The sequence below is a fragment of the Lissotriton vulgaris genome, chromosome 3_1 (genome assembly GCF_964263255.1).
Source record: "Lissotriton vulgaris chromosome 3_1, aLisVul1.2, whole genome shotgun sequence".
NCBI classification, from domain to species: domain Eukaryota; kingdom Metazoa; phylum Chordata; class Amphibia; order Caudata; family Salamandridae; genus Lissotriton; species Lissotriton vulgaris.
Window position 1 is genome coordinate 1,620,636,537 of NC_141689.1, and position 24,503 is coordinate 1,620,661,039.

At 47.8% G+C, this 24,503-nt stretch overlaps 1 protein-coding gene across 2 annotated transcripts in view; it reads left to right on the forward strand.

Annotated features, from left to right (window-relative positions):
• The window catches only part of SVEP1 (sushi, von Willebrand factor type A, EGF and pentraxin domain containing 1), a 1,018,759-nt gene that overhangs the window by 854,294 nt on the left and 139,962 nt on the right, over positions 1–24,503 (forward strand). For both annotated transcript variants that reach the window (XM_086962106.1, XM_086962105.1), the window contains one exon: positions 18,260–18,415. In XM_086962106.1, coding sequence (XP_086818232.1) covers positions 18,260–18,415 — 156 coding nt within the window. The remainder of the gene's footprint in view (positions 1–18,259; positions 18,416–24,503) is intronic.

Here is a 24,503-nt window from a genome sequence, read left to right on the forward strand (position 1 = left end):
TCCCTTTTGAACATGCCCTTTGATGGTGCCCGTCTTTTTTGGGGACAAGGCAGAATTCACTGTGGTGCTCTTTAAAAAGAGCAGGGTGCAGAGCAAATATTGAGGCTATCTCTCCCACCTTGTCAGCTGCATGAGCACCACTGTTCCTTTCGTGCTTTTGGCAGAGGTACCCCATACCGATAGCCAATTCTACCTCAGAAAGGTCCCCAGCAATTTAGTGGCTGGGGCCACAGCAATCATCGATCACTCTACTGTCTGCCTCGCAGCCCCATCTGTCAAACCCCTTTATATTGGACCTAGAGGAACATAGCCAACTGGCTGGATGGAGAATCAAACAATTGTTACAAGTTGGCAAATTGTCTGAAAGTCATACGCTTTACTCTTCATAGCTACTCCGTCTCACCTTCTTCTTTCTTTGCAAGCCTTTTTACCCAAGGGGGCTACTGAGAGGGTGACTCTGCCAGAAGCTGGTTGTCATTATTTTTATCTACTTTCTGGTGCCAACAAATTACAGAGGCCTCAGTCCAATTTTAGACCTGTGCTTTCTCAACAACTTCCTCTTGGAGGACAAATGCAATATGCTCACCCTGGCCCATGTCTTTTCTTCCCTCACCCCTGGAGATTGGATGGTGGTATTGGATCTGCAGAATGCCTAGTTCCATGTACCAATCCTGCAGGCCTTTTCGTGATACCTGTAGTTCATGGTGGGGCATTTTCAGTTTGCTGGGCTCCCTTTTGGTCTCACCAGTGCCCCTTGGCTAGTCACAAAAGTGATGGTGATTGTAGCAGCACACCTTCGGAAGTAGGTGTCTTCTCTACTCTAGTCTTTCCTTAGTTCAATGACTGGCTGGAGATGGCAGGCTCATCCCAGACAGTCGTCAGTCACTTCTGAGCTACAGCAAACCTCCTGTTATCTGTGGGCAAACCTGACTCCTTCTCAGATGCTCCCCTTTATCTGAGCCAATTTGGAATCCCAGAAAGGAGAGTCCAGGACATTCAGGCTTTGATCCTGATCTTTCAGCCTCTGTTCTGGATTTCAGTGATGTCAGCTCTGAGGCTACTTGGACTTATGGCCTTCTGCATCCTGCTGGTGAGACTTGCCCAGTGTCACTATGCAATGGGATCTGGAGTGTCAGTGGGGACAATATCAAGGGACCTTTCCAGCCATGTCCAGATTTCAGAGGAGACTGCAAAGATCAGTAGCAGACCCCTCTCACCTAGAGCTGGCAGTGGTGACTCATGTATGTATTCTGGTTTCAGGCGTCCATCTGCGAGAGGTGGAAATCAGAGACTCTGGTCTTCCGCGAAGTTTTGATTCCATATCAGCCTACTGGAGCTGAGGGCCATACGCTTGACATTGAAACTCTTCTTTTTTGGGGGGAGTTTTATCAGTTGTGTTATAGATGGACACATTCATTTTTGTTAAGCATGCAGAGATTATGTGATTTGCCCAGAATCACAGGATGTTGAGCGCCCCTGCCAAGACTCGAACTGGTTCCCCAGCTCCAAGCGAGACTGTTCTAGCCGTTAAGCCACATTCTCTCCCTTCTTCTTCATTCCGTCCATCAACGGGAGGCTACTGCATGGACAACACCACCACCATGTGCTATTGCAACAAGCAGGGTGGGGGGTGGGGGGGGGGGGGGTCATGGACCCTGTGCCAGGATACGCTCAGCCACTGGAAATGGCTGGACCATCAAGAAACTTTCCTAGTGGGGAGCCACCTGGAAGGATCGTTGAATGCCAGGACAGATTTACTCAGTCATCAATGCCTAGTGGGTCTTCTGCCAAAGTGGAGAAACTTGGCTTTTTCTATTTAACATCACTGAGAATGTGCAATATCAGCAGTTCTGTGTGTTGTGGGCTTTCCCAAGTCCTCTCTTGCTAGGATACGCGTTCCATGTAGGGTGGGACTAGGATCTCCTTTAAGACTTTTCGCTGATACCTCTTCTGCTCCGAGTTCTCAAGCAGATCAGGACTGACCGGACCCAAGTCTTACTAGTGTCACTAGATGGGACAAAGAGAGTATGGCAACCAGAACTCCTAGATATGAGCATCTGTCTTTGATTAGGCTGGCCCTCTGGTAGGTTCTGCTGCTGCATCAACGTTGCAGGTTTCTGCACATGGGGAGATTGAGCGAGACAGCTGAACACTTTTGACCTTCTTCCAGAGGTGATTGATGTCATTGTGGCAGTTACGCTTCTCTTGGCAAAGACAGTATGTGCCTGTTGTTGGGACACGTTTGTGGTTTGGTGAGGCACATACCAGAATGATGCCCTTCAGGCAAAGGTATCTACTTTTTTTTTTGTCTTTTATCCACAAGGCTTTGCTCTGGGCACAGTTAAACAGTACCGTTCGCCTCTTTCAACCTTTGTATGGTTGCTGGAACAGCCTTCAATATTCAAATCACCTGTTGTGATGCATTTTTTTTAAATATCTTATTATTAACAAATTAACAAAAAATAAAGGAACATCAGGTGAATTAACAGTCTTCTCATTGCAAGGGTTAAAACATCCCTTGTACAGAATCACGTAAAACAATATATATTTGTTAGGATCAAGGGGAATCCTGCACTTCCACTTCAGCTCGCCGTACCGGAGGCTCACAGATCCCACCACGGTGACTATTCCACGCCCCCCAAAACTTCCCCCACTTTTCCGGGCAACCCCTGGCCACGTACACAGATTTCTCCCTAAACATGCACCAGTCCTGATCCTCTGCCCACTTGGAAACTCGTGGCTAGCCCCCAACAACTGAGCTATATTTCGTTTTGCCACCATGCACGCCAATGTCACCCATTGCTTCCGATACACATTCAAATCCGTGAGTTCCCACACATTAAGTATGCATCTCCGGGCTTCTTGTCGTACCTCTTCCACCAATACTTCTTTCATTTTGTCATGGATCTTGGTCCAGAGGGCCTGTATGTCCACACAACGCCACAGAACATGCATAAAAGTGCCAGAGTTTCCACATCCCCTCCTAAATTCCCCACTACCCGTTCGCCCCATAAGCACCAGTCGAGGCCCAGTAATATACACTCTGTGTAAGATCTTTAGCTGTACCAATCGAAGCCTCATCTGAATCGCCACTACCTTCGGGGAGGAAACTGCCTCTGTAATACATCGTAGTGGGTCCTCCATATTATTGACAAGCTTCCTATATATTAAGGAGATAGCCTTCTCTGGAAGGTGCCCATCCAACACCTGATCTTCAAGGGGAGAGGCCTCCGGAAGCGTTGTGCCCCCAGGTATATGAGCGAGGAGGGCGTGTCTAACCTGACTATATCAATAGTGCTCATTATCATGTGAACGGTACTGTTGTTTAAGAGAGTCGAAGGTATGCATCTTATCCCCATTCCACACATCTTTAATCTGGTTGATCCCAATAAGATCCCATTTATTAAATCCCTTGGATTTCCACAAGCTCCCGAGTCTCTCAGAATTTAACAGGGGGGTTGCCAATGTTAACTTCCCTTCCCAACCCAAATATCTATTAGCAGTGTGCCACACATGCACATCATGAGCCGTTGGACACGACAGTGGGAACCGCCTAGTCCTGGTGTATAAAACCCTAGCAAAATCTCCACCCGGAGCCTGTCTGCGTCCCCTGGTGGACCGCACACAACCTGATTCACCGCTTCCAGTTGTGAGACCCAGTAATATTTCCTCAAGTCTGGCAGCCCAATACCTCCATCATACCATGGGAGGGTTAACTTAACAAATGCTTTTCTGGGTCTACCGTCCCAGAGAAGCTGCCCCTGGAGTGTCTCTATTTCTTTAAAATACGATGCCGGTACCGGGTCCATTGCGTGCTGAATAACATATAAAAGGGGTAGAGCCATCATCTTAAACGGCACCGTCCTACCAAACAACGATAGCGGAAGAGCTCTCCAACGCTCAACGTCTTTTTTAAACCGGCTCAGGGGGGAACCCAGATTATTGGCATATCTTAGCTTTGGGTCAAATGTTATATAAATGCCTAGATATTTAAATCCTACTGACTCAATCTTTATAGGGCATGACTGCGGAACCACCGGTGGCTCGCCCGCAAGGACGAAAAGCACAGATTTCGACCAATTTATGGCGAATCCGGAGTACCTACCAAAAATGGCTGGCACATCCAGAAAACAAATCAAAGACGCCCTGGCGTTGGTGAGATAAAGCAGAATATCATCTGCATATAATGACATTTTATCTTCCCACTCCGGCGTCCACCGCAAGCCACGCATCGACCGATCCCATCGGACCCACGCCGCCAAGGGCTCCAATGCAAGAGCAAAGAGAAGTGGAGGCAGAGGGCATCCCTGCCTCGTGCCCCCCCCACCCCCCCCAGGGGAAAATCTCCCGACTTACAATTGTTGACAACTACCTTGGCCAAGGGATTAGTATACAATAATCTTACCCATCCAATAAAGTCCGCTCCGGAACTCAATTTCGCCAAAACCGCAAACAAATAGGCCCACTCAACCCTATCGAACACCATAGTGGCATCTAAGGACACTAGGACCGCTGGCTCCTGAATCGTCGGGGAACAACCCAGGATGCCATGCAACCTCCGCAGATTCAGAGCTGTTTTCCGGCGCTGCATAAAGCTGGACTGATCGGGATGTATCAAAGTTGTAATTACCTTGACCAGCCTGGTGGCGAGTAATTTAGCCAAGACTTTAGGCTCGGCATTAAGCAGCGAAATGGGCCTGTATGAGGAGCATAGTGTCCTAGGCTTGCCTGCCTTATGGATAGCCACAATGTTTGCCACCCGCTGATCATATGAGAGCTGGCCCTTATCCCTACTTTCCAGGAACATGGGCCGGATATACGGGGCGAGTCTATGGGCATTTAATTTATACAATTCTATTGGTATCCCATTAGGGCCAGTCGCCTTCCCAGACTTTATTCCCCTAATCGCCTGGGTGACTTCATCATCCGTGAAAGGGGAATCTAGATACTTCCTATCTTCATCAGACAATCCAGGCATACCAATATCCCTGATCATTTCACAATGTTCTTCCTCCGTAAACCCACAGACCGAGGTGTATCCCCCTTTATAATAATCTGAAAATACTTCAGCCACCGCCTACGGGTCCGTGACCATGTCAGTCTTCTCCCTCCAACTCCCTGGTGAGGCCTTTATATTCATCCTGTCTTAACCTCAAAAGGTGGAGAACCTCCGGAGTGGGAGACCTAACCACCCTTCCTTCCAATCTTATCACATCGGCCTCCACCGTGACCATCTCCGCCTGGCATTTCCTTTTCTTCCCCGCCACAAGAGACAGGACCTCACCCCTCACCACTGTTTTATATGCTTTTGTATTCTTCCCACAGAGACTGCGCAGACGCAACGGTGCCCTCATTGTCCTGAAAGTAATGATCCGAAACCCAGACAACATCTTTTTTGGTGGCATGGTCCTTCAAATGCCATGCGCTGATAGGGGCTACCCTACCTACAGCTGGTTGCCCGAACTCGACCTGCAACCACATTGGAGAATGATCAGAAATGCCCCAACCAAGATATTGTGCCTCCTTGACTGTAGCTGCCATAACCGCCGGTATCAATGCGTAGTCTAGTCTGGTCATACTATTATGCGCTGCGAATATATGAGTGAAGTGTGCCTGTGTCGGATTACGCACCCGCCAACTATCTACCAGCCCTAACGTTTCAAGGAAATCTGGAAGCCACCACTGCGATGGTCTAAGTATCCGCCTCGGATATCTATCAATCTCCCCATCAAACACCACATTGAAATCGCCCCCCCCCCAATACCAAGAGGCCCAGAGGCAGGGTAATATAAACAGCACTCAAATCCCGGAAAGTGTCAGATTGAAGGCCAGGCGGTACATATATTGACAAAAAAGTGACCGTCCTTCCCCCTAGCTGCCCTGAGATACCAACATATCTGCCTCTCTGATCCGATCATGTGGCCTGGATTGCCAAGGGGAGGAGTTCCTCATTAAAATGCCGACCCCTCTACACCCCGATGTAAACCCAGCATGTGCCACTACTTTATACCCTCCCTTATGGAGGGCCATGCAGCGGTTGCCAATCAGATGCGTCTCCGGCAACAGCACATTATCCAGGGAATGTCGTCTGACAAACTGATTTACCATCCCTCCCCTAATCCTATCACCCAGGCCATTCACATTCCAGCTCAGCACCTTCATCCCCGACCCCTGACTACCACGCGACATTCACCCTACACCAATAACGTTTAGCTGTAACATTGTCACCTGATGAAACCCAAAAAAGGGGGAAAGAAAAATGCATAACAAAAGCAAACAATAAAGATATTGCTTCCAAACCAGATCTGTTTAACCCCCCACGTTCGCAACCCCCTCCCTGCACCCCTGCATAAGGCTAACGCCCAACCCCAACTTGCAGTGTGCCTGTCGCCCAGACCCCCCCCAATGGCTAACTAAAAGTAGTAAGAGGAGGTAGCCATAGCTCCGCCCCTCCTCCTCAGCTCCGAAAAGAATCTAGTGTGCCCTGCCATGCCACTACTCCCCACCATCAGGTTCCTGTTCCGCCGTCCCAGTCGGGGGTCTGATATCAATCCAGTCTGAGGCCACCTCCGGATTGTCGAAGAACCATGCCTTTCCCTCAACCTCCACTCGCAGCCGAGCTGGGTACATCATGGCATAGCGCAGCCCCTTGTCCCTGAGTTTCCTCTTTACCTGAAGGAAGCTCTGCCTTAGCTTCTGAACTGTATGAGTGAAGTCAGGAAAGAAGGAAAGCGTCACATTTTCATAGCACAAGGGAGGCCCCATCTGCCATGCCTGCAGGATAGCGTCCTGGTCTCAAAAATGAAGTACCTTGGCGATCATCGGGTGGGTAGCCGCCCCTGCTCGTGGCCTCACCCCCGGCACTCTGTGGGCCTTTCAATTGTGAAGAAGTTACTGAGACCCTTCGGCTTGAGATGGTTAAGGACAATATCCTTCACAAACAAATCAGGCGTCTGACCTTCCGATCTCTCGGGCACTCCCAGGATACGTATGTTATTGCGTCTTACCCTCCCTTCGTATTCGTCGAGCTTCCTGTCTGTGGTATCTCGGTATGTCTTAAGGTTGCGCATCTACCTCTACAGCTCCACCATGTCATCCATCAAACTAGCCGTCTTAATATCCAAAGACTTCACCTTCTCATTAGCCTTTGTGAGATCCGCTTGTATTAGGTTGACCTCTATCGTGACCACGTCGAGTTTATTGTCCAGTGCTTCCATTTTTCCACCCACGGACGACTGGACACCGCTTATTGCTGCCATAACATCCGTCAACGTTGGCTCCTAGAGGGTGCCACTCGCCCCTCCCCCGGACGACATAGACCTCCCCGACTCCACCGGGGACCCCTTGGGCAACGTGTAGCGGTCAAGCCTATTTGATTGTACTTGCTTTGATCCTCTCGAGGACCTGGACAGATTCTTTTCCAAGTCCTGTTTCGCTGCCATCTCAGGTGTTGCCACCCCGCACGGAGCCTCAATCTACCACTTCAAAGCCGAGGACACAGATATTCCGCTGCCTTCCGGGACACCAAGGAGTCTCTCGTCACTATCAGAGTCTCTCTCTGCGTGCCCCAACCTTGGTATGCAGGTACTGGTACGGTCCTCCTCCGAGTAGACTTACAAGCGTTGGCCGTGCAGCACCCTCACTACGATTCAGGCGTAGGCTGCGGTATATAACGCAGTGGGAGGCGGCCAGTATTCCTTTACCAAATCGCTACCTCAGCCGCAAACCCCACACCAGCACCAGGCAGTACCTATTGCTCTCCGCTCAAAAGTGACACAGACAGACCAGGACCCTGTCTCAGCTCTCTCTGGCATCCGTTTCCGCCAGGGTTCAAAGCAGGCCTCACAGCGCCCCCTCTGCCGCAAAACACGTCGAGCCAGCACCCTCCTTCAGTCTCAACAAGATGCCCCCCTCAGCCTTGCCTCGGTCTCCTGTGGTCTCGGAGGCCACAGTCACCATGCCTCAGGCTCCTTTTGGGGACTCAGGGGCTCTACCGGCAGTATCTGGAGCTGCCAGCCGGCTAGTAGCAAAATAGGTCTATTCTCCACCCATGGGGGGCCCCATACACCCTCTGCAACCCCGGGGGTCCTGGGCGCCACGCAGCTCCCGAGGCGGATGCAATTATATCCCGCCGCCCCGCTGTAGATGGAACTTGCGGGGCGGCTCACCTGCGCAGTTACCCTGTGTGCCTCAGCACACCCACGATGTATTCAATCGTCCCCGCGGGGGCGACCAGCGGCCCGACACAGGACCCCCACAACCCGGGATCAACACTCTTGACACAGTCCTTCGGCTGATGCGAGTATGGGGCCGGGCCAAAAACTTCCGCCCACCGGCCCTGATGTTGTTGCACTCGCAGCCGCACACCACGATCACATCAATCCCCGACTTGAGGGACTACAGGTCCGAAATCACCGGGCGACGCTGCTCTGTCCCACGGCACCCGAGCGAGCCCAGGAGCGCAGCGGTTGGCATCGCCTCCATTCCGCCCCTCAATTTTGCCTACAGGGGACAGGATGGCAACCAGGATAGAATCGGAAGCTGCCGGGGGCTCGGGAGCAGAGAGCTCACGTGGCCATTTTGGTTCCGTGCTCGGCTCCTCCGTGATGCATTTTTTTAAAGGGCTACATCATCTGTTTCTTCTCTCTCCTTTTGTAATGCCACAATGGAACCTGACATATATGATATACCCTCCGTTTGAGATGCTTCACCCTGTCCCTTGTGGCTTCTCACCCTAAAAACAGTGTTCTTGTCGCCATAGCATCGGCACAACGAGGAGGAGGATCGACTACATCCATTGAGACTCCAAAAGAGCACGTACATTGATCGTACTAGTGGGCAATCAGCTCTTTTTGGGGTGCACTGGAGCGAATACGGGCAAGGTTGTGCAGCAAAGGGCCATCTCCTACTGGATTGTGCTCTGCATTAAGATCTGTCACCACTTAGGGCAATAGAGAGCCAGGGAGCAAGATGGCCACACTGTAGTGAGGCTCTTGCCGCCTGAGAATATAATCCTTCATCATCCTGCTGTTGCGGAGACTGCAGCACTAATACAGTGGCTGGGTGAGATTGCTGGTAACCTGCTGTGCACGTGAGGAGAGTTTGGGTGAGCACACAGGCAAACAGGCAAGCAGAAAATCACTAAACTCAGGTGCGGCCCGAGGCTGAGAAACGTGGTGACCAGTGACATGGCGGACCACCCACCACACGCTGCAGTGTTAAGGTGTGTGCGGGTGCATTCCGCTTCCTGACGCAGGAACAACAGTTAAGGCAAGACATCTTTGAGGCGAGAGGAGCACTGCCCGGACAGAACCGCCGAGTTATCCAACAAGGTGAGACTGCGCCCTGCATAGTGCGGAAGTGCCCTCACACGATCTCAGAGCTAAGGGAGCGTGAAGCCGAGGCCGAACAACCGCTGTGACCCAGATGCCCGGATACATGGCGCCCCGTGCCAAGGCGGATTGTGCACTGGGAGCTGCAAACATTAAAGGTTGGGCCATGCCAAATCACCAATAGCTCGATTCGGCCCTTGTGTGTGCCACTGCGGACAAGGCAGCCGGGGCTGGGCGAATTGAAGGGAGTGGGAGGCGGCGCCCAGGTGGAGACACTGCGCTGCCCGCTACGGTAAGACTGCGCTTCATGGGATACCGGTGGCCTGCATGCAAACCGTGAGCTGAACGGGGGTGAAGCCAGAGGGGAATACCTGTCGAGGCCAGAGATCACTCTACTGGCTTGTCCTGCTGCTGAACACGGGGGGGGGGATTTCTGGAAAGCTGTAGAGGGGGTCCGATCCACCTGAGGAGGCCCACCGGGAGGTCAGATATCTGTGTAAGCGGGAAGCTGGGGGTTTGAACCCATGCACCATGCAGGCGGGCCGGGTGAAATCCCTGCATATCTACATAGTTAGTGCCAGCTCTGGCGCACCGGGGAAGTGGTGAACGATGCACTAGGGGTGCTGGACACTAGATAATCGCTCTCACTTTGTGGGTAAGAGATACTTTGGGATCCATTGTATATTTTGGTTGACAATTGTGGCAACAGCGCCCTCAAACTGCTGGGCAACTTCCCACAGAACATTCCAGGTAATCCTGCTGCACCCTGGGTAATGTGAGAAGAACAGACCCAAAACAAGCAAAACACCCCTTTGAAGCCTGCAAATCAGTGGGGAACCCCCAAGGAGATACAGACGCTAACAGGTCGGATAGCCAGCAATCGTTCACACCACCTGAGGATGCAGACGTCAAGTCCCTATTGCTTACAATGAAGCAGAGCCTCAAATTAGTCGAATCCAAGATGGCTTCCGTGAGCATGCGTATGGACTATATTACACAGTGACTCGAGAAGCATGAGGGACGCATCAGTGAGACAGAACAGAGAATTTCCAGCATAGAGGATGAGGCCACAACTAAAGGAGAGAAGCTGAATGACATCAAACGTCTGTTAAAGGTCATCTCTGCCAAAAATGAAGATTTAAAGGCGCGCTCGCGCAGAAACAACGTTCGAGTTCTAGGGGTTCCGGAATCTACGAACATTGTATGTATGGAGGACTATGTAGAAGCCATGTTGATAGATCTTTTTGGGGCTGTATTCATCTCCAAGAAGCTGGTGGTGGAGAGGACACACCTGGCATTTGCTGCCAAACCTCCTCCTGGGGCCACTTCTCGGCCCATAATTGCTAGGGTGCTTATTTATCGGGACCAGGATGCAGTACTAAGATTGGCATGGGAAAAGGGCATGCTAACCTATGGGGGCAATTCCATCTCCATTAACCCGGACTTCACAATAGTGGTTCAAGAGGCTCGCAAGAAGTTCCTCATGGTGAAGCGCAAATTGTGGTTGGCCAACATCCCATTCTCCATGCTATATATGGCAGAACTATGCATCACCTTCTGTGAAAAGCACCATTGTTTCACCACGCAGCATCAGGACATACAATTACTTAAACGGATGGGCCGACGAGATGCTCAGAAGGGAGTCACCAGCCGCAGCCCTAGTCCACCTCCCCACTGCCAGAGACAAGATAGTGGGACAGTTTGGACAAACCATGGCTGTCTGCTACATTGGCACTCAACAGAAGGATTCAGACATGACCATTAACAAACCAGTTGTATTCCTGCTCTCTTACTCCATTACCCTAAAGCACTTCCACAGTAAGATACCCTAGTGGAGGACGTAGCGCCACATTGGCCGATATCCACTCCTGCGTAGCCACAATTTTAAAGTACTTCCACAATAAAAAACACAAACAGTACACAAGAATATTGCAAGACTCTCAACTTGGTGAAGAATTGCGTCGCACACTAGAAATGAAACACTTAACTGCAGCTAAGACTGTGGGCAGTCTCCGCCTATCCCTCATATCCCGGGCACCCACGTTCATATGAGGAGAGTCGCCAGGAGCTCTGGCGAGCACCCCCGATGGAATTCCCCCATTGGAATGCATACTTGCTGTTTTTATTACTGTTGTATTCTTCACCCTCCCCCTCTTCACTGTCTTTTCTTTTTGTCCCCTTTTTCTCTAATTCCTACTCTTCCTTTTTTCTTTCCTCTAGTCTTCTCCTATTTCTACAACAACTTGCACCCCTTGTACAGGGCAGTATCCTGCTTTCATGTCTTTCTCAGTGGGAAATCTCCAGACTATGATATGGTCTGCTCTACTTTTTCTCAGCCCTATCTGTTATATACTGGAACATATCTTCAAACATCTTTACCTTTCCCTCATTCTTCTAATGATCCAATCTTTGAAGTAACCTTTTTATTCTTCCTCATGTTTGAGTCCCTGTTGGATATATGGGGGGTTATGCATTCACCTTCGGAATTGGGTGTGGGTGTGGGTGGGGGGAGTTGGGGGGCGGTGGGGGGGGAGTTGTTTTTCTGTCGAGTACAGCAGTGCTGCATGTAAAGGTCATGATTGTGACAATGCTAAGATGGGTATGTCCACCATAGTTGGATGTTGCTTACTAAATTGTGTAAGTCTCATACAATTATTGATATATCTGCTGTCCCTTATGTACACTTAAGCCTCCTATAGAACACACTTATACCTTATTACCGTGAAATGTGCGAGGTCTACGAGATCCCCGTAAGCAAAGGTGTGTCCTAAACTATCTAGACAGGCACCAGATGCAAGTGGTGATGTTACAGGAAACGCATCTAGACCCCAAGATATCTCCTAACTACGCTGGGAAATGGGCCGCTCATAGATGCTTTTCATCTTATTCATCCTATTCCAGAGGGACTGCCATCTTAATCAGAGCTGGGGTTAGATGTTGCCAAGGGGACACACACCAGGACCCGCAGGGGAGATTTTGTATGATGTGGGGTCGACTAGCAGAGCAATCTGTTACATAACTGTTACGCTCCCAATGTGGATGATGCCACGTTCTTTGATACACTTTGGGGCCTTATATTAGACATCAGATCTACACACCTAATATGGGGGGGGCGACTTTAATGTTGTACTAAATCCTATCTTGGACCGCTCACATAACACTTCTGGCTCCCACACCAAAGCAGGGAAACACTTGAATTGTGTTGTTGCAGATCACCAATTGTTAGATGATTGGACATCCCTACATCCAATGCTAAGGTAGGGCACTTTTTACTCCAGCGTTCACTGTAGTTGGTCTCGTATGACTACTGGATACTTTTGGAAGGACTTAGTACACGACTGAAAGAGGCCACACATCTTTCTCGAATGTATTCTGATTGCTCCCCTGTGCTATTAAAACTATGCCACCCTACTAATGAATCCACGCATTGGTCATAGAGATTGCAGCACACCGAGTTACTGGGTGATAATATTCACGAAGAGCTGCAGCAAGAGATCCTTTAATTTTTCCATAGAAAGATAGGCAGCATCCCATAGTTAGCCTGTGTGTGGGAGAGTTTCAAAGTCACTATTCGAAGGCTATGTATTGCAAAGGGAGGGGGCATCCTCCGGGACATTAGAGGGTCATTGTGAAAACTAGAACACAATATAAAGGCTGTAGAGGCTCATATTGCTGAAGCTCCAACATTTCCGCTGCGGGCACAGATTAAAGAATTATTGATAGACTACTCAGATACTGTAGAGCGGGAGTCTTGGTCCGATCCAAATATCATCGAGCTCGAGCATATGGGAAGGGTGAGAGACCTGGTAAAGCACTGTCAGGGATAAAGCAGGCCCCCAGATTTGCTAATAATATATTTTGCATGGAAGATACATCAGGGGTGCTGCAAACAGACCCCAAGACCATACTCAGCACCTTTGCCAATTACTATTCACAACTCTATAGCATGCAATGAGCTGGACAGATTGACGTGGCGCCGTATTTCGAGGACACAGCCCTAGGCTGGATAAGTGGTTCCTGTAGAAAATTCTTGGCTGCTGACATCGAAGAAGATGAGCTACGGGAGGACATAATGCACTTACGGGCGGGCAAAGCCCCTGGCCCAGATGGCCTACCAGCCGATTTCTATAAGGGATACATCGACCTCTTAGTTCCCATTCTTAAGCAGGTGTATGATGAAGCTCTAACCACCGGCACCCTCCCGCCCTCCATGAGACAAGCTCAGATGATCTCACTTCTCAAGCCGGGTAAAGATGCTACTAAATGTGAAGCCTACAGACCAAAGTGCTAGGCAACAGGCTAATCCTGTTGATGGAGAGGTTGGTGTTACCCAACCAGGCAGGATTCTTACCCGGGAGGGCAACCTCACATAATTTTACGCACAATATTTGCCTTATTACAGGACATAGACCCCGTGTCGAAGGCAGCAGCAGTGTTTTTAAATGTCACAAAGGCTTTTGATTCCGTGGAATGGGACTATATGTTTGCAATATTGCACAGAATCGGCCTCCCACATTCCTTCCTTTCCTGGATCGCACTACTTTACAGCCAACCTCTTTCTGTTGCTCAGATAAATGACCTCTATTCCAATCCCTTTCCAGTCTCAAGGGGAACCCAGCAGGGATGTCCTCTTTCGCCACTTATTTTTGCGCTAGATGTTGAGCTTCTTGCTGCTAAACTCCGCTAACACCACAGAGAGTATGCATATATGCACAGCATATATTAGTCTCACTCTATGCCGATGATATTACCCTCTATATACATGAACCAAATGTAAGCCCAAATCATATTCTCAGAATTCATTCAGTTTAGTGACATCTCCTGGATCCATATAAATTGGAATAAATCACGGATTTTCCCCTCACCCCCAATACTCCAGAGTTTCCTCCTGACTTCCTGCTGGAATGGTGTCCCTCCAAAATAAAATACCTAGGAGTGGTGATCTCCCGAGATAGAGAGGAGACGCTGCGTGCAAATTATGGAACCGCTCCTGACTAAGTTACTAGCTCGATAGCCCGCTGGATTTCACTGCCGCTATCACTGGCAACAAGGGTCTCGTTAAAGAAAATGGTGATTCTACCAAAACTACTTGCCCAGGTAAGAAAGACAGCTGCCTCATGTTATGGCCTGCTCAGAATTATCTGGAAAATCATCCCCCTCCTCCCCCGCTTGCAAAAAGATTAGTCACTCAGGTTCTCATCCTGTCTAGATTGGATTATGGCAATGCCCTCTACTTAGGTGCCCCCAAAGAAGTCACTTCCAAGGTACAGGTTATACAGACCTGGGTGGCAAGGCTGCTCTCCAACACTCCCGCTCGCTGCTCAGCAAAACCAGCTACACTCTCTTAATTGGCTACCAGTCCAGCAGAGAATAAACTTCAAAGTCCTCTGCATAGCACACAAATCCCTAAATAAACACGGACCCCTAATCATCAGGGACACGATTATTCCATACAGAGCCAACCGGTCACTACGCTCCAACGAGCTCCACCTTGAGAAGGATTCCCAGAATTAAAAAGGTCAGAAGCAGAGGTAGGCTCTTCTCACTCAACGTCTCTAAACTATGGCATGCCCTCCCACTATACTATACCTAAGATGGCATGGGTTGGCAAACAGCCCCGAGTGAGTTGGCTTATACAACCTTTCTCCCAGGGCGGCTTTGAAGCTCCAGAAATCGAAATACATTTCCTACACCGTGCGATATATTGGCCTCACCCACCACCATTCATGCTGCATTTAGCCATTGAACAGGGATACATGCCCCCCTTAGTCACAACCTCCTCCCTGGGAGCGCAGGTTCCGAGGGAAGGCACCACCTATTCCACAGTGGCATGCACAAATTTGGCGTGGAAGCAACTTTCTAAAAAAATGTGTAAGCCATTGTTATACTTGCTATTGATGCCCCTCCCATACCACTACCTTGCACCATTCACTCATGAAGCCTCTTGTCGAAGCATGCTTCTCAAGAGACACTTAAGTGCTCTACCATGAGGGTGTGTTCAAGGATAAGCATAATTTCCTTGGTGGGTCGAGGCTACACCTTAGGAAATCTTTCTGTACATTAGAATTAAGCACGAGGTGAAAGCCAATACCCCTGAATCCCCCCCAAAACCACCAACATGTGACACCCTACATGCCCTGCAGCAGATGACAGGACCAGGACATGCAGTGTCTATACTTTACCATACTGCTTAACTAGAGGGCCCAAGCACACACCTCTAGGAAGGGCTGGGACCTCAAATTAGATGCTTCACTAACTGTTAAACAATGGGTATATTGCTGCATGCAAACAGGTGCTATAATAGCGAGCAGCCGTTTGCGGATAATACATTTTAAATGTGTACACAGAGTATATTACATGCCTGTGCAATTACACAGGTACAAATTGAGGGCGGATGACCGCTGCAATAGATGCCGACAAAAAGGAGCTGTTTTTTTACACCTAGCATGGCAGTGTGAAGGGGTACGTGAAATACTGAGTGGAGATCCTGACGACCCTGTCCAAGATCGATGTCTCCTCCATCCCTATCTCACCGACTCTGGAGTAGCTGGAGTATACAGAAGATCTATTAACAGCACATAGGAAGTTCATAGCGCTGAGCCTGCTGCTGGCAAAGAGAAGAGTGTTGAGTAGATGGGGTCGAAGGCGTGCCTCTAAGTTCAAAAATTGGGTCACAGACTTAATATGCTGTAAACACCAGCTTACATCTTATGCCCATTTATTACCACCATTGTCTCACCCAAAAGACATCTGAGATTCCCTACTGACTTACCTGCACGATCACGCAGTCTGCCAGAGCCCCCATTGCATTTTACTGTTCCTTCCTATGTTATAGAGTTGAGCGAGCACACGGATGAAGCCAGCACACCACATCTAGACACTGGTTATGTAATAAGGGATTAAGTTACTGAATCATCTGAATGCTCAACGTGTACACTGTCCTTCATAGAGTATTGTCCAAGTCGCCGAATAGTGTTGAATGGCTAGTAGCTGCTACACCTGCACTGTCTCCTTTAATACCCCATGGCAGCTATACTGTAAAATCTATATTGGCTGCAAAAAATTATCTATCTCCCTGAAAACAACAGATGTATACCCACTGTAGCATGTATGCAATGCTGTACTTTATTGGTAAAATGTAGTATAAAAAATAAGAATAACAAAATATCTGTCACCTCTGCGTTGTTCTGCAGCGTTGCTGCCTTGTATATCTGCGAGGCAGTTACATGGACATTCTTCCATGCATTCACAAACCACTACTATCCGGATTTCTAGATACACCGAGGTATTTTGCTCGCTCTGCCCTAAAGGACATTTTTGTTATAGTCCAACCACATAAAATGCACACTTCTCAAAGTCAGTTTACTCCTGGGGCTCTGCATCTATGGGTGCAGACAACATCAAACCTCAAAAGCAACTGACATCAGCTCAGCATGTCATTTCCAGACAGAGCATCGAGCCTCACTGGTGCACAGAGGTACTGCTGGAAACATTTCCGGATCCAGTCTGACCCCTGGGAAATTTTCAAAAGGTGAGGAGTCTGCGGTTAGTTAGAGTCTCTACCACAAAGAGCATTACCGAAGGTAAGTAACTTGTTCAATAGTTTTCTGGACCCAACCGCTAGATTGTGGAATAATGCAGAGCCTGTGAATGTAAATGAGCTTTAAGTTCAAGCCTATTGCTACAGGTAAACAACCTGTTACTCATGATACAGAATCTTAGTTTTACAGGATATTCAGCCGTCATGCCATGATCTACTTATCAGGACCACAACATATACTTTTATTTCCAAACAGAAATACCCAGGCAGTAGATTTTATTGTCTAGAAGTATTCTCTGTCCTGAACTGCTTCTCCTTCATAATTATTGCTTGAATTCCTCGTGTTTTAATGTCCATTTATCATACCTAATTGCTCCTAAAGTAATTAGCATGTTAAAATATGCTTATACTGACAGTAACCATAAACTTATGCCACTATGTTGCTTTCTTGTCATTGTGAAAAACATAAATGTTCAATCCTTTTCTAAAACATTTCAGTCTTTCAAGTATTCTGTATTTTGTGTACTGCCCAGTCTAACTTCCTGCTGAGATGCGTCACTTTGTAAATAGGGCGCAACAGGGGGCATGTTTTACGTGGTGCAAATCTGTAGCAAGGCTTTATAAATAAGGCCCTGAATCATTATCTGGGTCTATCTATCCCTGGACTTCAACATGAGTTTCTCAGACGACTGGACCACAATCCCCATCTCTGATTTGTCTCTTAAGTGTTTTCTGCCTATAATATTTGCGTTTCTCCACACTGTGAGTTCACATTTAGGAGCTCCTTGCTAAAACACACATTTAAGCTTTCACAGGCATGCTTCTTTGCAGCACTTACTAGATTACACTAATTTACAGATTACAGGACTGCTTATGGAGATTTTATATAATGTTGTTGTAGTTTAAATTTCAATGCTCATTTTGATATCTGTTGAAAAGGTAGATCCAGTCTAGAGCACAGATGCATGTGCAATACCTCAAAGCAATGCTAGTATGTCTAATGGTTCTTATAACCAAAGATGGTCTTGCTTATGGGTTTTATTTACCTAGATGCATTCAATTGTGATGACTGAATTAAGTGCATGTAATTTTCACTGATATTACAGATTTTTCGGGTTTTGATAACTGATCCTAAATCATCTAAAATTAAGACCGCTTTTCTCCTTTTTACCTTTTACTGCAGTCATTGCTTAGAATTATATAATTATTTAGTTATTTTCCCACTGCTATTATATCCCTTTTTGGTTTCTCTTTGTGTTACTTACATTACATGGCTCCTTAACACCACTGCAATCTTTCTATGCTATTACTTGTTGAAGAATTGACATGTTCTTTTAATGAAAAATAGGTAGTGTTCAAATCTCAAATTTCTTTTTTCATTATACAGGCTGATGGAACCTGGCTACCCCCCATTTCTGATGCCCTTTGTGCACCAGTCTCTTGTGAGAAACCAAAACATCCAGAAAATGGAATATTGCTTGGCACACGATACCTCTACAAGGATACCATTCTATATCAGTGTAACACTGGCTATGAGCTGCTTGTGAGTACCCTACTGATTCAAGGAAATTAAAGTTTAAGTGCACATTATTCTACAGATGTACATTTGGAGGTATATAATGGTTCTATGGAGAAACTTCCTACTCCTCAGATCAGAATACAGTTGCGAATATAAACATCTATAAATACTCAATCAACGTCCTCCACACCTTTAACTTTTCTGACATACTACCTCTACATCACATAGTAAGTGTGTCAAATTTGCCAAATTTCTTCTGTGCTGCCATTAATCAATCCTTAGTTACCTTAAAAGAAAGTAATGCCAATTTTTTTTAATATAGGCCTAATAAATACATATTCACTTCCGAAGCAATATATCGAAATTTGTGAGCTCATTTCAGACCTCAAATTCTATATACTTTTTGTGACTGAAACTTGGCTAAAGTAATGATCCCCTGCACCACAAATAGGAAAAATCAGCCATAACTGCCAGCTAGCATGTGTTGACCACCAGTGGCCATATATTATTGTCACAGCCTCTACTTCTTTTCTTTACCAAAACCTTTTGCTTGGTCATGTGTAGCTGTAGTACAGAGCAGTCAAGCTTTGTAAAAATAACACTTGTAAAAAATTTAGAAGTACCAACACAACGAATAACTAAGAAACATGGCAAAATAGAAAATTCAACTCCAATTTATAAAAATAGACTGTATTTTTATCTTAACTTAGATATCAAAATGACAAACATCAAGGGTAATTGCAGATATGATTTTTTAAAAGGTAAGTACATTTCTTTTAAGTTCCAGTAAATCTTTGTAATTGGTGTCTTAGTTCCTAAGCTGACAAGTTAGCATGTCTTCCTACCCTCTCTTGGACTGGCTGCAGTGGGTTAGGAGCCAGCCATATTGCCCAATTAGGTCCAGGAAGACAGTTACAGAGTCCTCACTGAAGATTTCTCCAGAAACGCAGTTCCAGCAAAGAAGTGGTCCTGATGCTGGTGATGCAGGATGCTGAAGAAATACATTTGAATGCTCTGGGAGCCACGAACTTCAGGGGTCATCTCTGGGCTCTGGACTTGATCATCCCTGAAGCCCCAGTGAAGTTCAGTGTAGCTCCAGTTGCCACTGGTCGACTGATCTCCGGTTATAGGGTTTTTCAGCTGTTGTCCACAGGTGAGTTTCTCTTTCTTGCAGGAGGGCCAGGGTCTACTTTAACAATGGCCACAGGTCCCGCTGACTTGTGGACACCTCAGGCAGGTCAGGAATTGGTCTTCCAGCAGGCACTTCGGTGTCCAGTGGCAAGCTAGTGTTCTTGGAGAGTTGGGCTCTCACAAAGGCAGTCTTCCTTCAGCTTTTGTTTCCCAGGTGCTGAGGAGGGGGCTATTCACTTCTTCTGTCCTGGTACAAGTGGATCCTTTTTAGGTCTTGCACCTGGCGACGCAGTGCGAAAGCACTGTCGCCAGCGAGACCTATTATTGCTGACTTGCCTCTCAAGTGGTACAGACCGGGGCATGCGCAGGGCTTTTGGCGATTGGGGTCTGTAGACGCGCTTGTGAAGTCGCGCTTGCATGTAACTGATCAGATGTGCACGTGTATGCTGGTGCTTGGCGCCACGTTAATGAGGCTAGAGACGGGCGTTAGCTTGTGAACGCGCACACACGCGCACCAGCAGCCCCCAGCCAGTGCACGCACCAGCACCAAGGAACAACCAAGCCCCACTCACCGAGCTCTTTTTTGGCTGCTACAGGCTCCATCTCTGGACTCCCTGGTCCCGGTGGCGATCCCTTCACTCCGGGCATAATGAGGGATACCCTCAGGATGACAGTGACAGACAGCACTTGGGACACGAGAAATGCTCAGTGGGAGCGTCAGCGAATAAACTTAACCGTAAAAGATGCAGACTAGTTTGTGCAAACTCTGAAGAGGCAGCCAATGGCGGGAGCAGACCAAGGAGGAGTCTTTTTTGTGTTTTAGCTGCTCTATTGTCTGTCCCTGAAAATAGCTCATAGAAGCATTGAAACCTACCCTCTTGCGCAGTGTTATTCTCCCCTACATATGCTTGTTAAGAATTGGCTTGTTGTCGCCGCACTCCAGAGGCGTGACGTTGCCTGAGACACCCCAGCCCATGCTATGTGCTCAGTGGGTCCCCAGAACATGCGTGCCCCACTCTTCCGCAGGCGTGCTGCAGTCTGAGGCAGCCGGAGCTGGTCTAGTGCTTAGGGGGTCATTTCCAGTGCACATGTGCCGCACTCTTCCGAGGGGATGCTCGCCCGGTGCGCTGCGTGTGTCCCTAAGCTCCCATTGTGCACTGCTTGAAACACGCGCCCTTCAGTGGAAACACATGTGTTGTTGGAACAATCGGAGGTGCCTGCTCGGGTTTCCTGCTGTACTCCTGGCTCTGCCTGCCTCACACCCTGTTTCAGAGCCCCCCCCCCCGTGGAAGGAGTCCCTTTATAAGAAATGTGAAGTTTTATCGCACCAGTGAGGCTTTAATCCGACTATAGGAGCCTGTCTCTGATCAGCCCAGTGGGCCAGCAAAAAGACGGTGTTCTGCACCCTCAATGGTAGTGTTTTCAGTAGCACCGTGAGGTCGGTACAGTGAGCCTCCGCTGGAGAGATCTGTGGGCACGGTGCACGGTGCTGGGACCTAGGCTGGACACACACGACCTGTTATCCTTCGAGGTCGAGAGCTCAAAGTCTGTCCAAATGGGTAATAGCATACATCCTGACATGTTCATCAGGGGCAGATGTAGTCCAGAAACTGCAGGCGCTTTAAATGAATGGCGCCTACCTTTTAGTAGCATGGAAACCACAATCCACATAATAACAAGGTGCCTGGAGGTCAGCAACGAGCGCTACTCAAGAAATCTGAGCCGCGGGTCCCCGACTTACTCATTCCCTCAATTATTAACTCTTTCTGTCACAGTGAAATCGTTCACCCAATCTCTGAAAGCGCCACTCAATTCACGGAATCCTGTTCAGCCACACACCATTCATTCAGCCAGTCAACCTTTTCACTTACGCACACACACAGTCACTCCAGACCATTAACACACACCTCCACTCACCCACACTCGCTCACACGGCGCCAGTCACGTTGTTTCAGCCACTTATACTCCCCCGCTCTTCTTGATTTAATGTTACCGACTCATATTAAAAATCTTCTATCCTTAACTTTCAACAGTCTTTTTACAAATCAGGGCTTCGGGAAAAGGTCAAGGACGTGGACTGCAGAAAGCAAACATGGCGCCTTCGTTCTTGCTGCGGTTTACATGGCTCTTTAAGACTAGGGGTAGAAAGGAATGTGTACAAAATCACAAAGTGTACGCCAGGTGTAGTATCTGCTACTCTTGATTGATGGCTGTGTGGACTTGCATTTTCATCATTGTAGGCTAGAGGAAATAATCTGCTTTCGTAGCCTTTTTAAACATGTTGTGGGCGAACAGCATACTGACCCTTTTAATATACGGAATCTCATTCAGCCGCACACCACTCATTCAGCCATTCAAACTTTTTACTTAGGCACACACACAGTCGCTCCACACCATTAACACACAGCTCCACTCACCCACAATCACTCACAAGGCGCCAGTCACGTTGCTTCAGCCAGTTATACTCCCCGCTCTTCTTGATTTAATGTTACCGACTCATATTAAAAATCTTCTATCCTTAACTTTCAACAGTCTTTTACTAATAAGGGCTTCGGGAAAAGGTCAAGGAGGTGGCCTGCAGAAAGCAAACATTGCGCCTTGGTTCTTGCTGCTGTTTTCATGACTCTTTAAAACTAGGGGTAGAAAGGAATGTGTACGAAATCACAAAATGTAGGCCAGGTGTAGTATCTGCTACTCTTAATTGATGGCTGTGTGGACTTGCATTTTCATCAATGTAGACTAGAGGAAACTACCTGCTTTCATAGCCTTTTCAAACATGTTTGTGTTTTTGGCAAACAGCATACTGACCCTTTTAATATACGGAATTCCGTTCAGCCGCACACCATTCATTCAGCCATTCAACCTTTTCACTTAGGCACACACACAGTCGCTCCACACCATTGACACACACCTCCACTCACCCACACTCACTCACAAGGCGCCAGTCACGTTGTTTCAGCCTGTTATACTCCCCCGCTCCTCTTGATTTAATGTTACAGACTCATATTAAAAATATTCTATCCTTAACTTTCAAAAGTCTTTTACAAATAAGGGCTTCGGGAAAAGGTAAAGGGGGTGGACTGCAGAAATCAAACATGGCGCCTTGGTTCATGCTGCTCTTTTCATGACTCTTTAAGACTAGGGGTAGAAAGGAATGTGTACGAAATCATAAAATGTAGGCCAGGTGTAGTATCTGCTACTCTTGATTGATGGTTGTGTGGACTTGCATTTTCATCATTGTAGACTAGAGGAAACTACCTGGTTTCGTAGCCTTTTTAAACATGTTGTGTTGTTGGCGAACGGCATACTGACCATTTTTAATATAGTTACATTTCTGTTGATATTGGGCCTGTGGTGGTAGGGTGTTTTAATCTGGAACTTAACAGGTGATGCAATTCTTCTGCAGTGTCAATCAATGTGTACTAGGGAGAGCCAATGCTGCGAGGCATGCAGTAGTAGAGTATGGGTTTGAAGCCCCGCTCACTGTATGCCCATGTTTTTAATTGGCTTGTTGTCTTTGCGTGCAGCCTGTTATTAGAAGTGTTTAATATGTCTGCTAAGCTTAGCTGAACACTGCTCATGATTCACATCCAACCACACACACAACCACAAACACAACACACACACACACACACACACACACACAATCACACACAACCACACACACACACGCAACCACACACAACCACACACACACAACCACACACAACCACACCACACCCAACCACACCCACACACAACTACACCCACACAACCACACACACACACAACCACACACATACACCCAACCACACACACACACACCCAACCACAACCACACATACCCAACCACACACACACACAACCATATAGACACACAACCACACACACACACAACCACACACACACAACCACAACCACACAACCACACACACAACCACACACACAACTACACATACAACCACACATACAACCACACACAACCATACACACACACAACCACACCGACAGTGCACACTTTCACCAGGCACAGACACCATCAGTCCTCAGCGCACGCTTTCACTGGGCACAAATACCACCAGCCGTCAGTGCGCGCTTTTACCGGGCACAAACACCACCAGCCGTCAGTGCACTCTTTCACCAGGCACACACCACCAGCTTTCTGTGCACACTTTCACCAGGCACACACACCACCAGCCGTCAGTGCTTGCTTCCACCAGGCGCACACACCACCAGCCAGCAGTGCACACTTCCACCAGGCACACACACCACCAGCTATCAGTGCACAATTTCTACAGGCACACACACCACCAGCCATCAGTGCACACACCAATTGTTAACGCATCCACAATTAACTATTATAGCAATCGCAGTATGGCACACTTTACCTTTAAACATATTCATCTAAAGCACAGCATGCCACCATTGCTACAAAAATAAATAAACATTTTTTTGGGCCTACAATTTATAGACTTTCGTTGCAATTGGTGTTGCAATATTTAGCAATGCCAATAGCTCAAACTTAATTAATGCGAGACCTATTGCATTGCAAATGCTTGTTCCACGAGTAGGCACAGCAGCAACTATCTTGTTCGTGAGTCCCTTGTGTTCAGCAGGTGCAGTTTTGTATTTGGTGCACCCTCTCTTTGCTGGGTCCAAGGAACAGCAGGACAATCTACCTTCAGTTCTGCACACAAGTGTAGCTTTTCTTCCATGAGTGGGTACAGCAAGCAAAATCCTCCATGCCAGTTCAGCAGGTGCAGTACTTCCTTGGTGAAACCTCTCTTTGATGGGTCCAGGAAGCCAAAGGGCAGCTCTTCTTCTGTCTTCTTTACAGACTGTGGATCTGGGGTGCCACTTCTATGTCATTCTCTCATTTGTGGGTGGGGGTTGACTCGCTCGCCAACGGGGCAATAATCCCCTTGAGGCTACCCTTTCCCACTTTGCATCACTTACTGGGAGTTCGGCCCTCAAACAGTCCCAGGATTCTCTCATTTGTGGG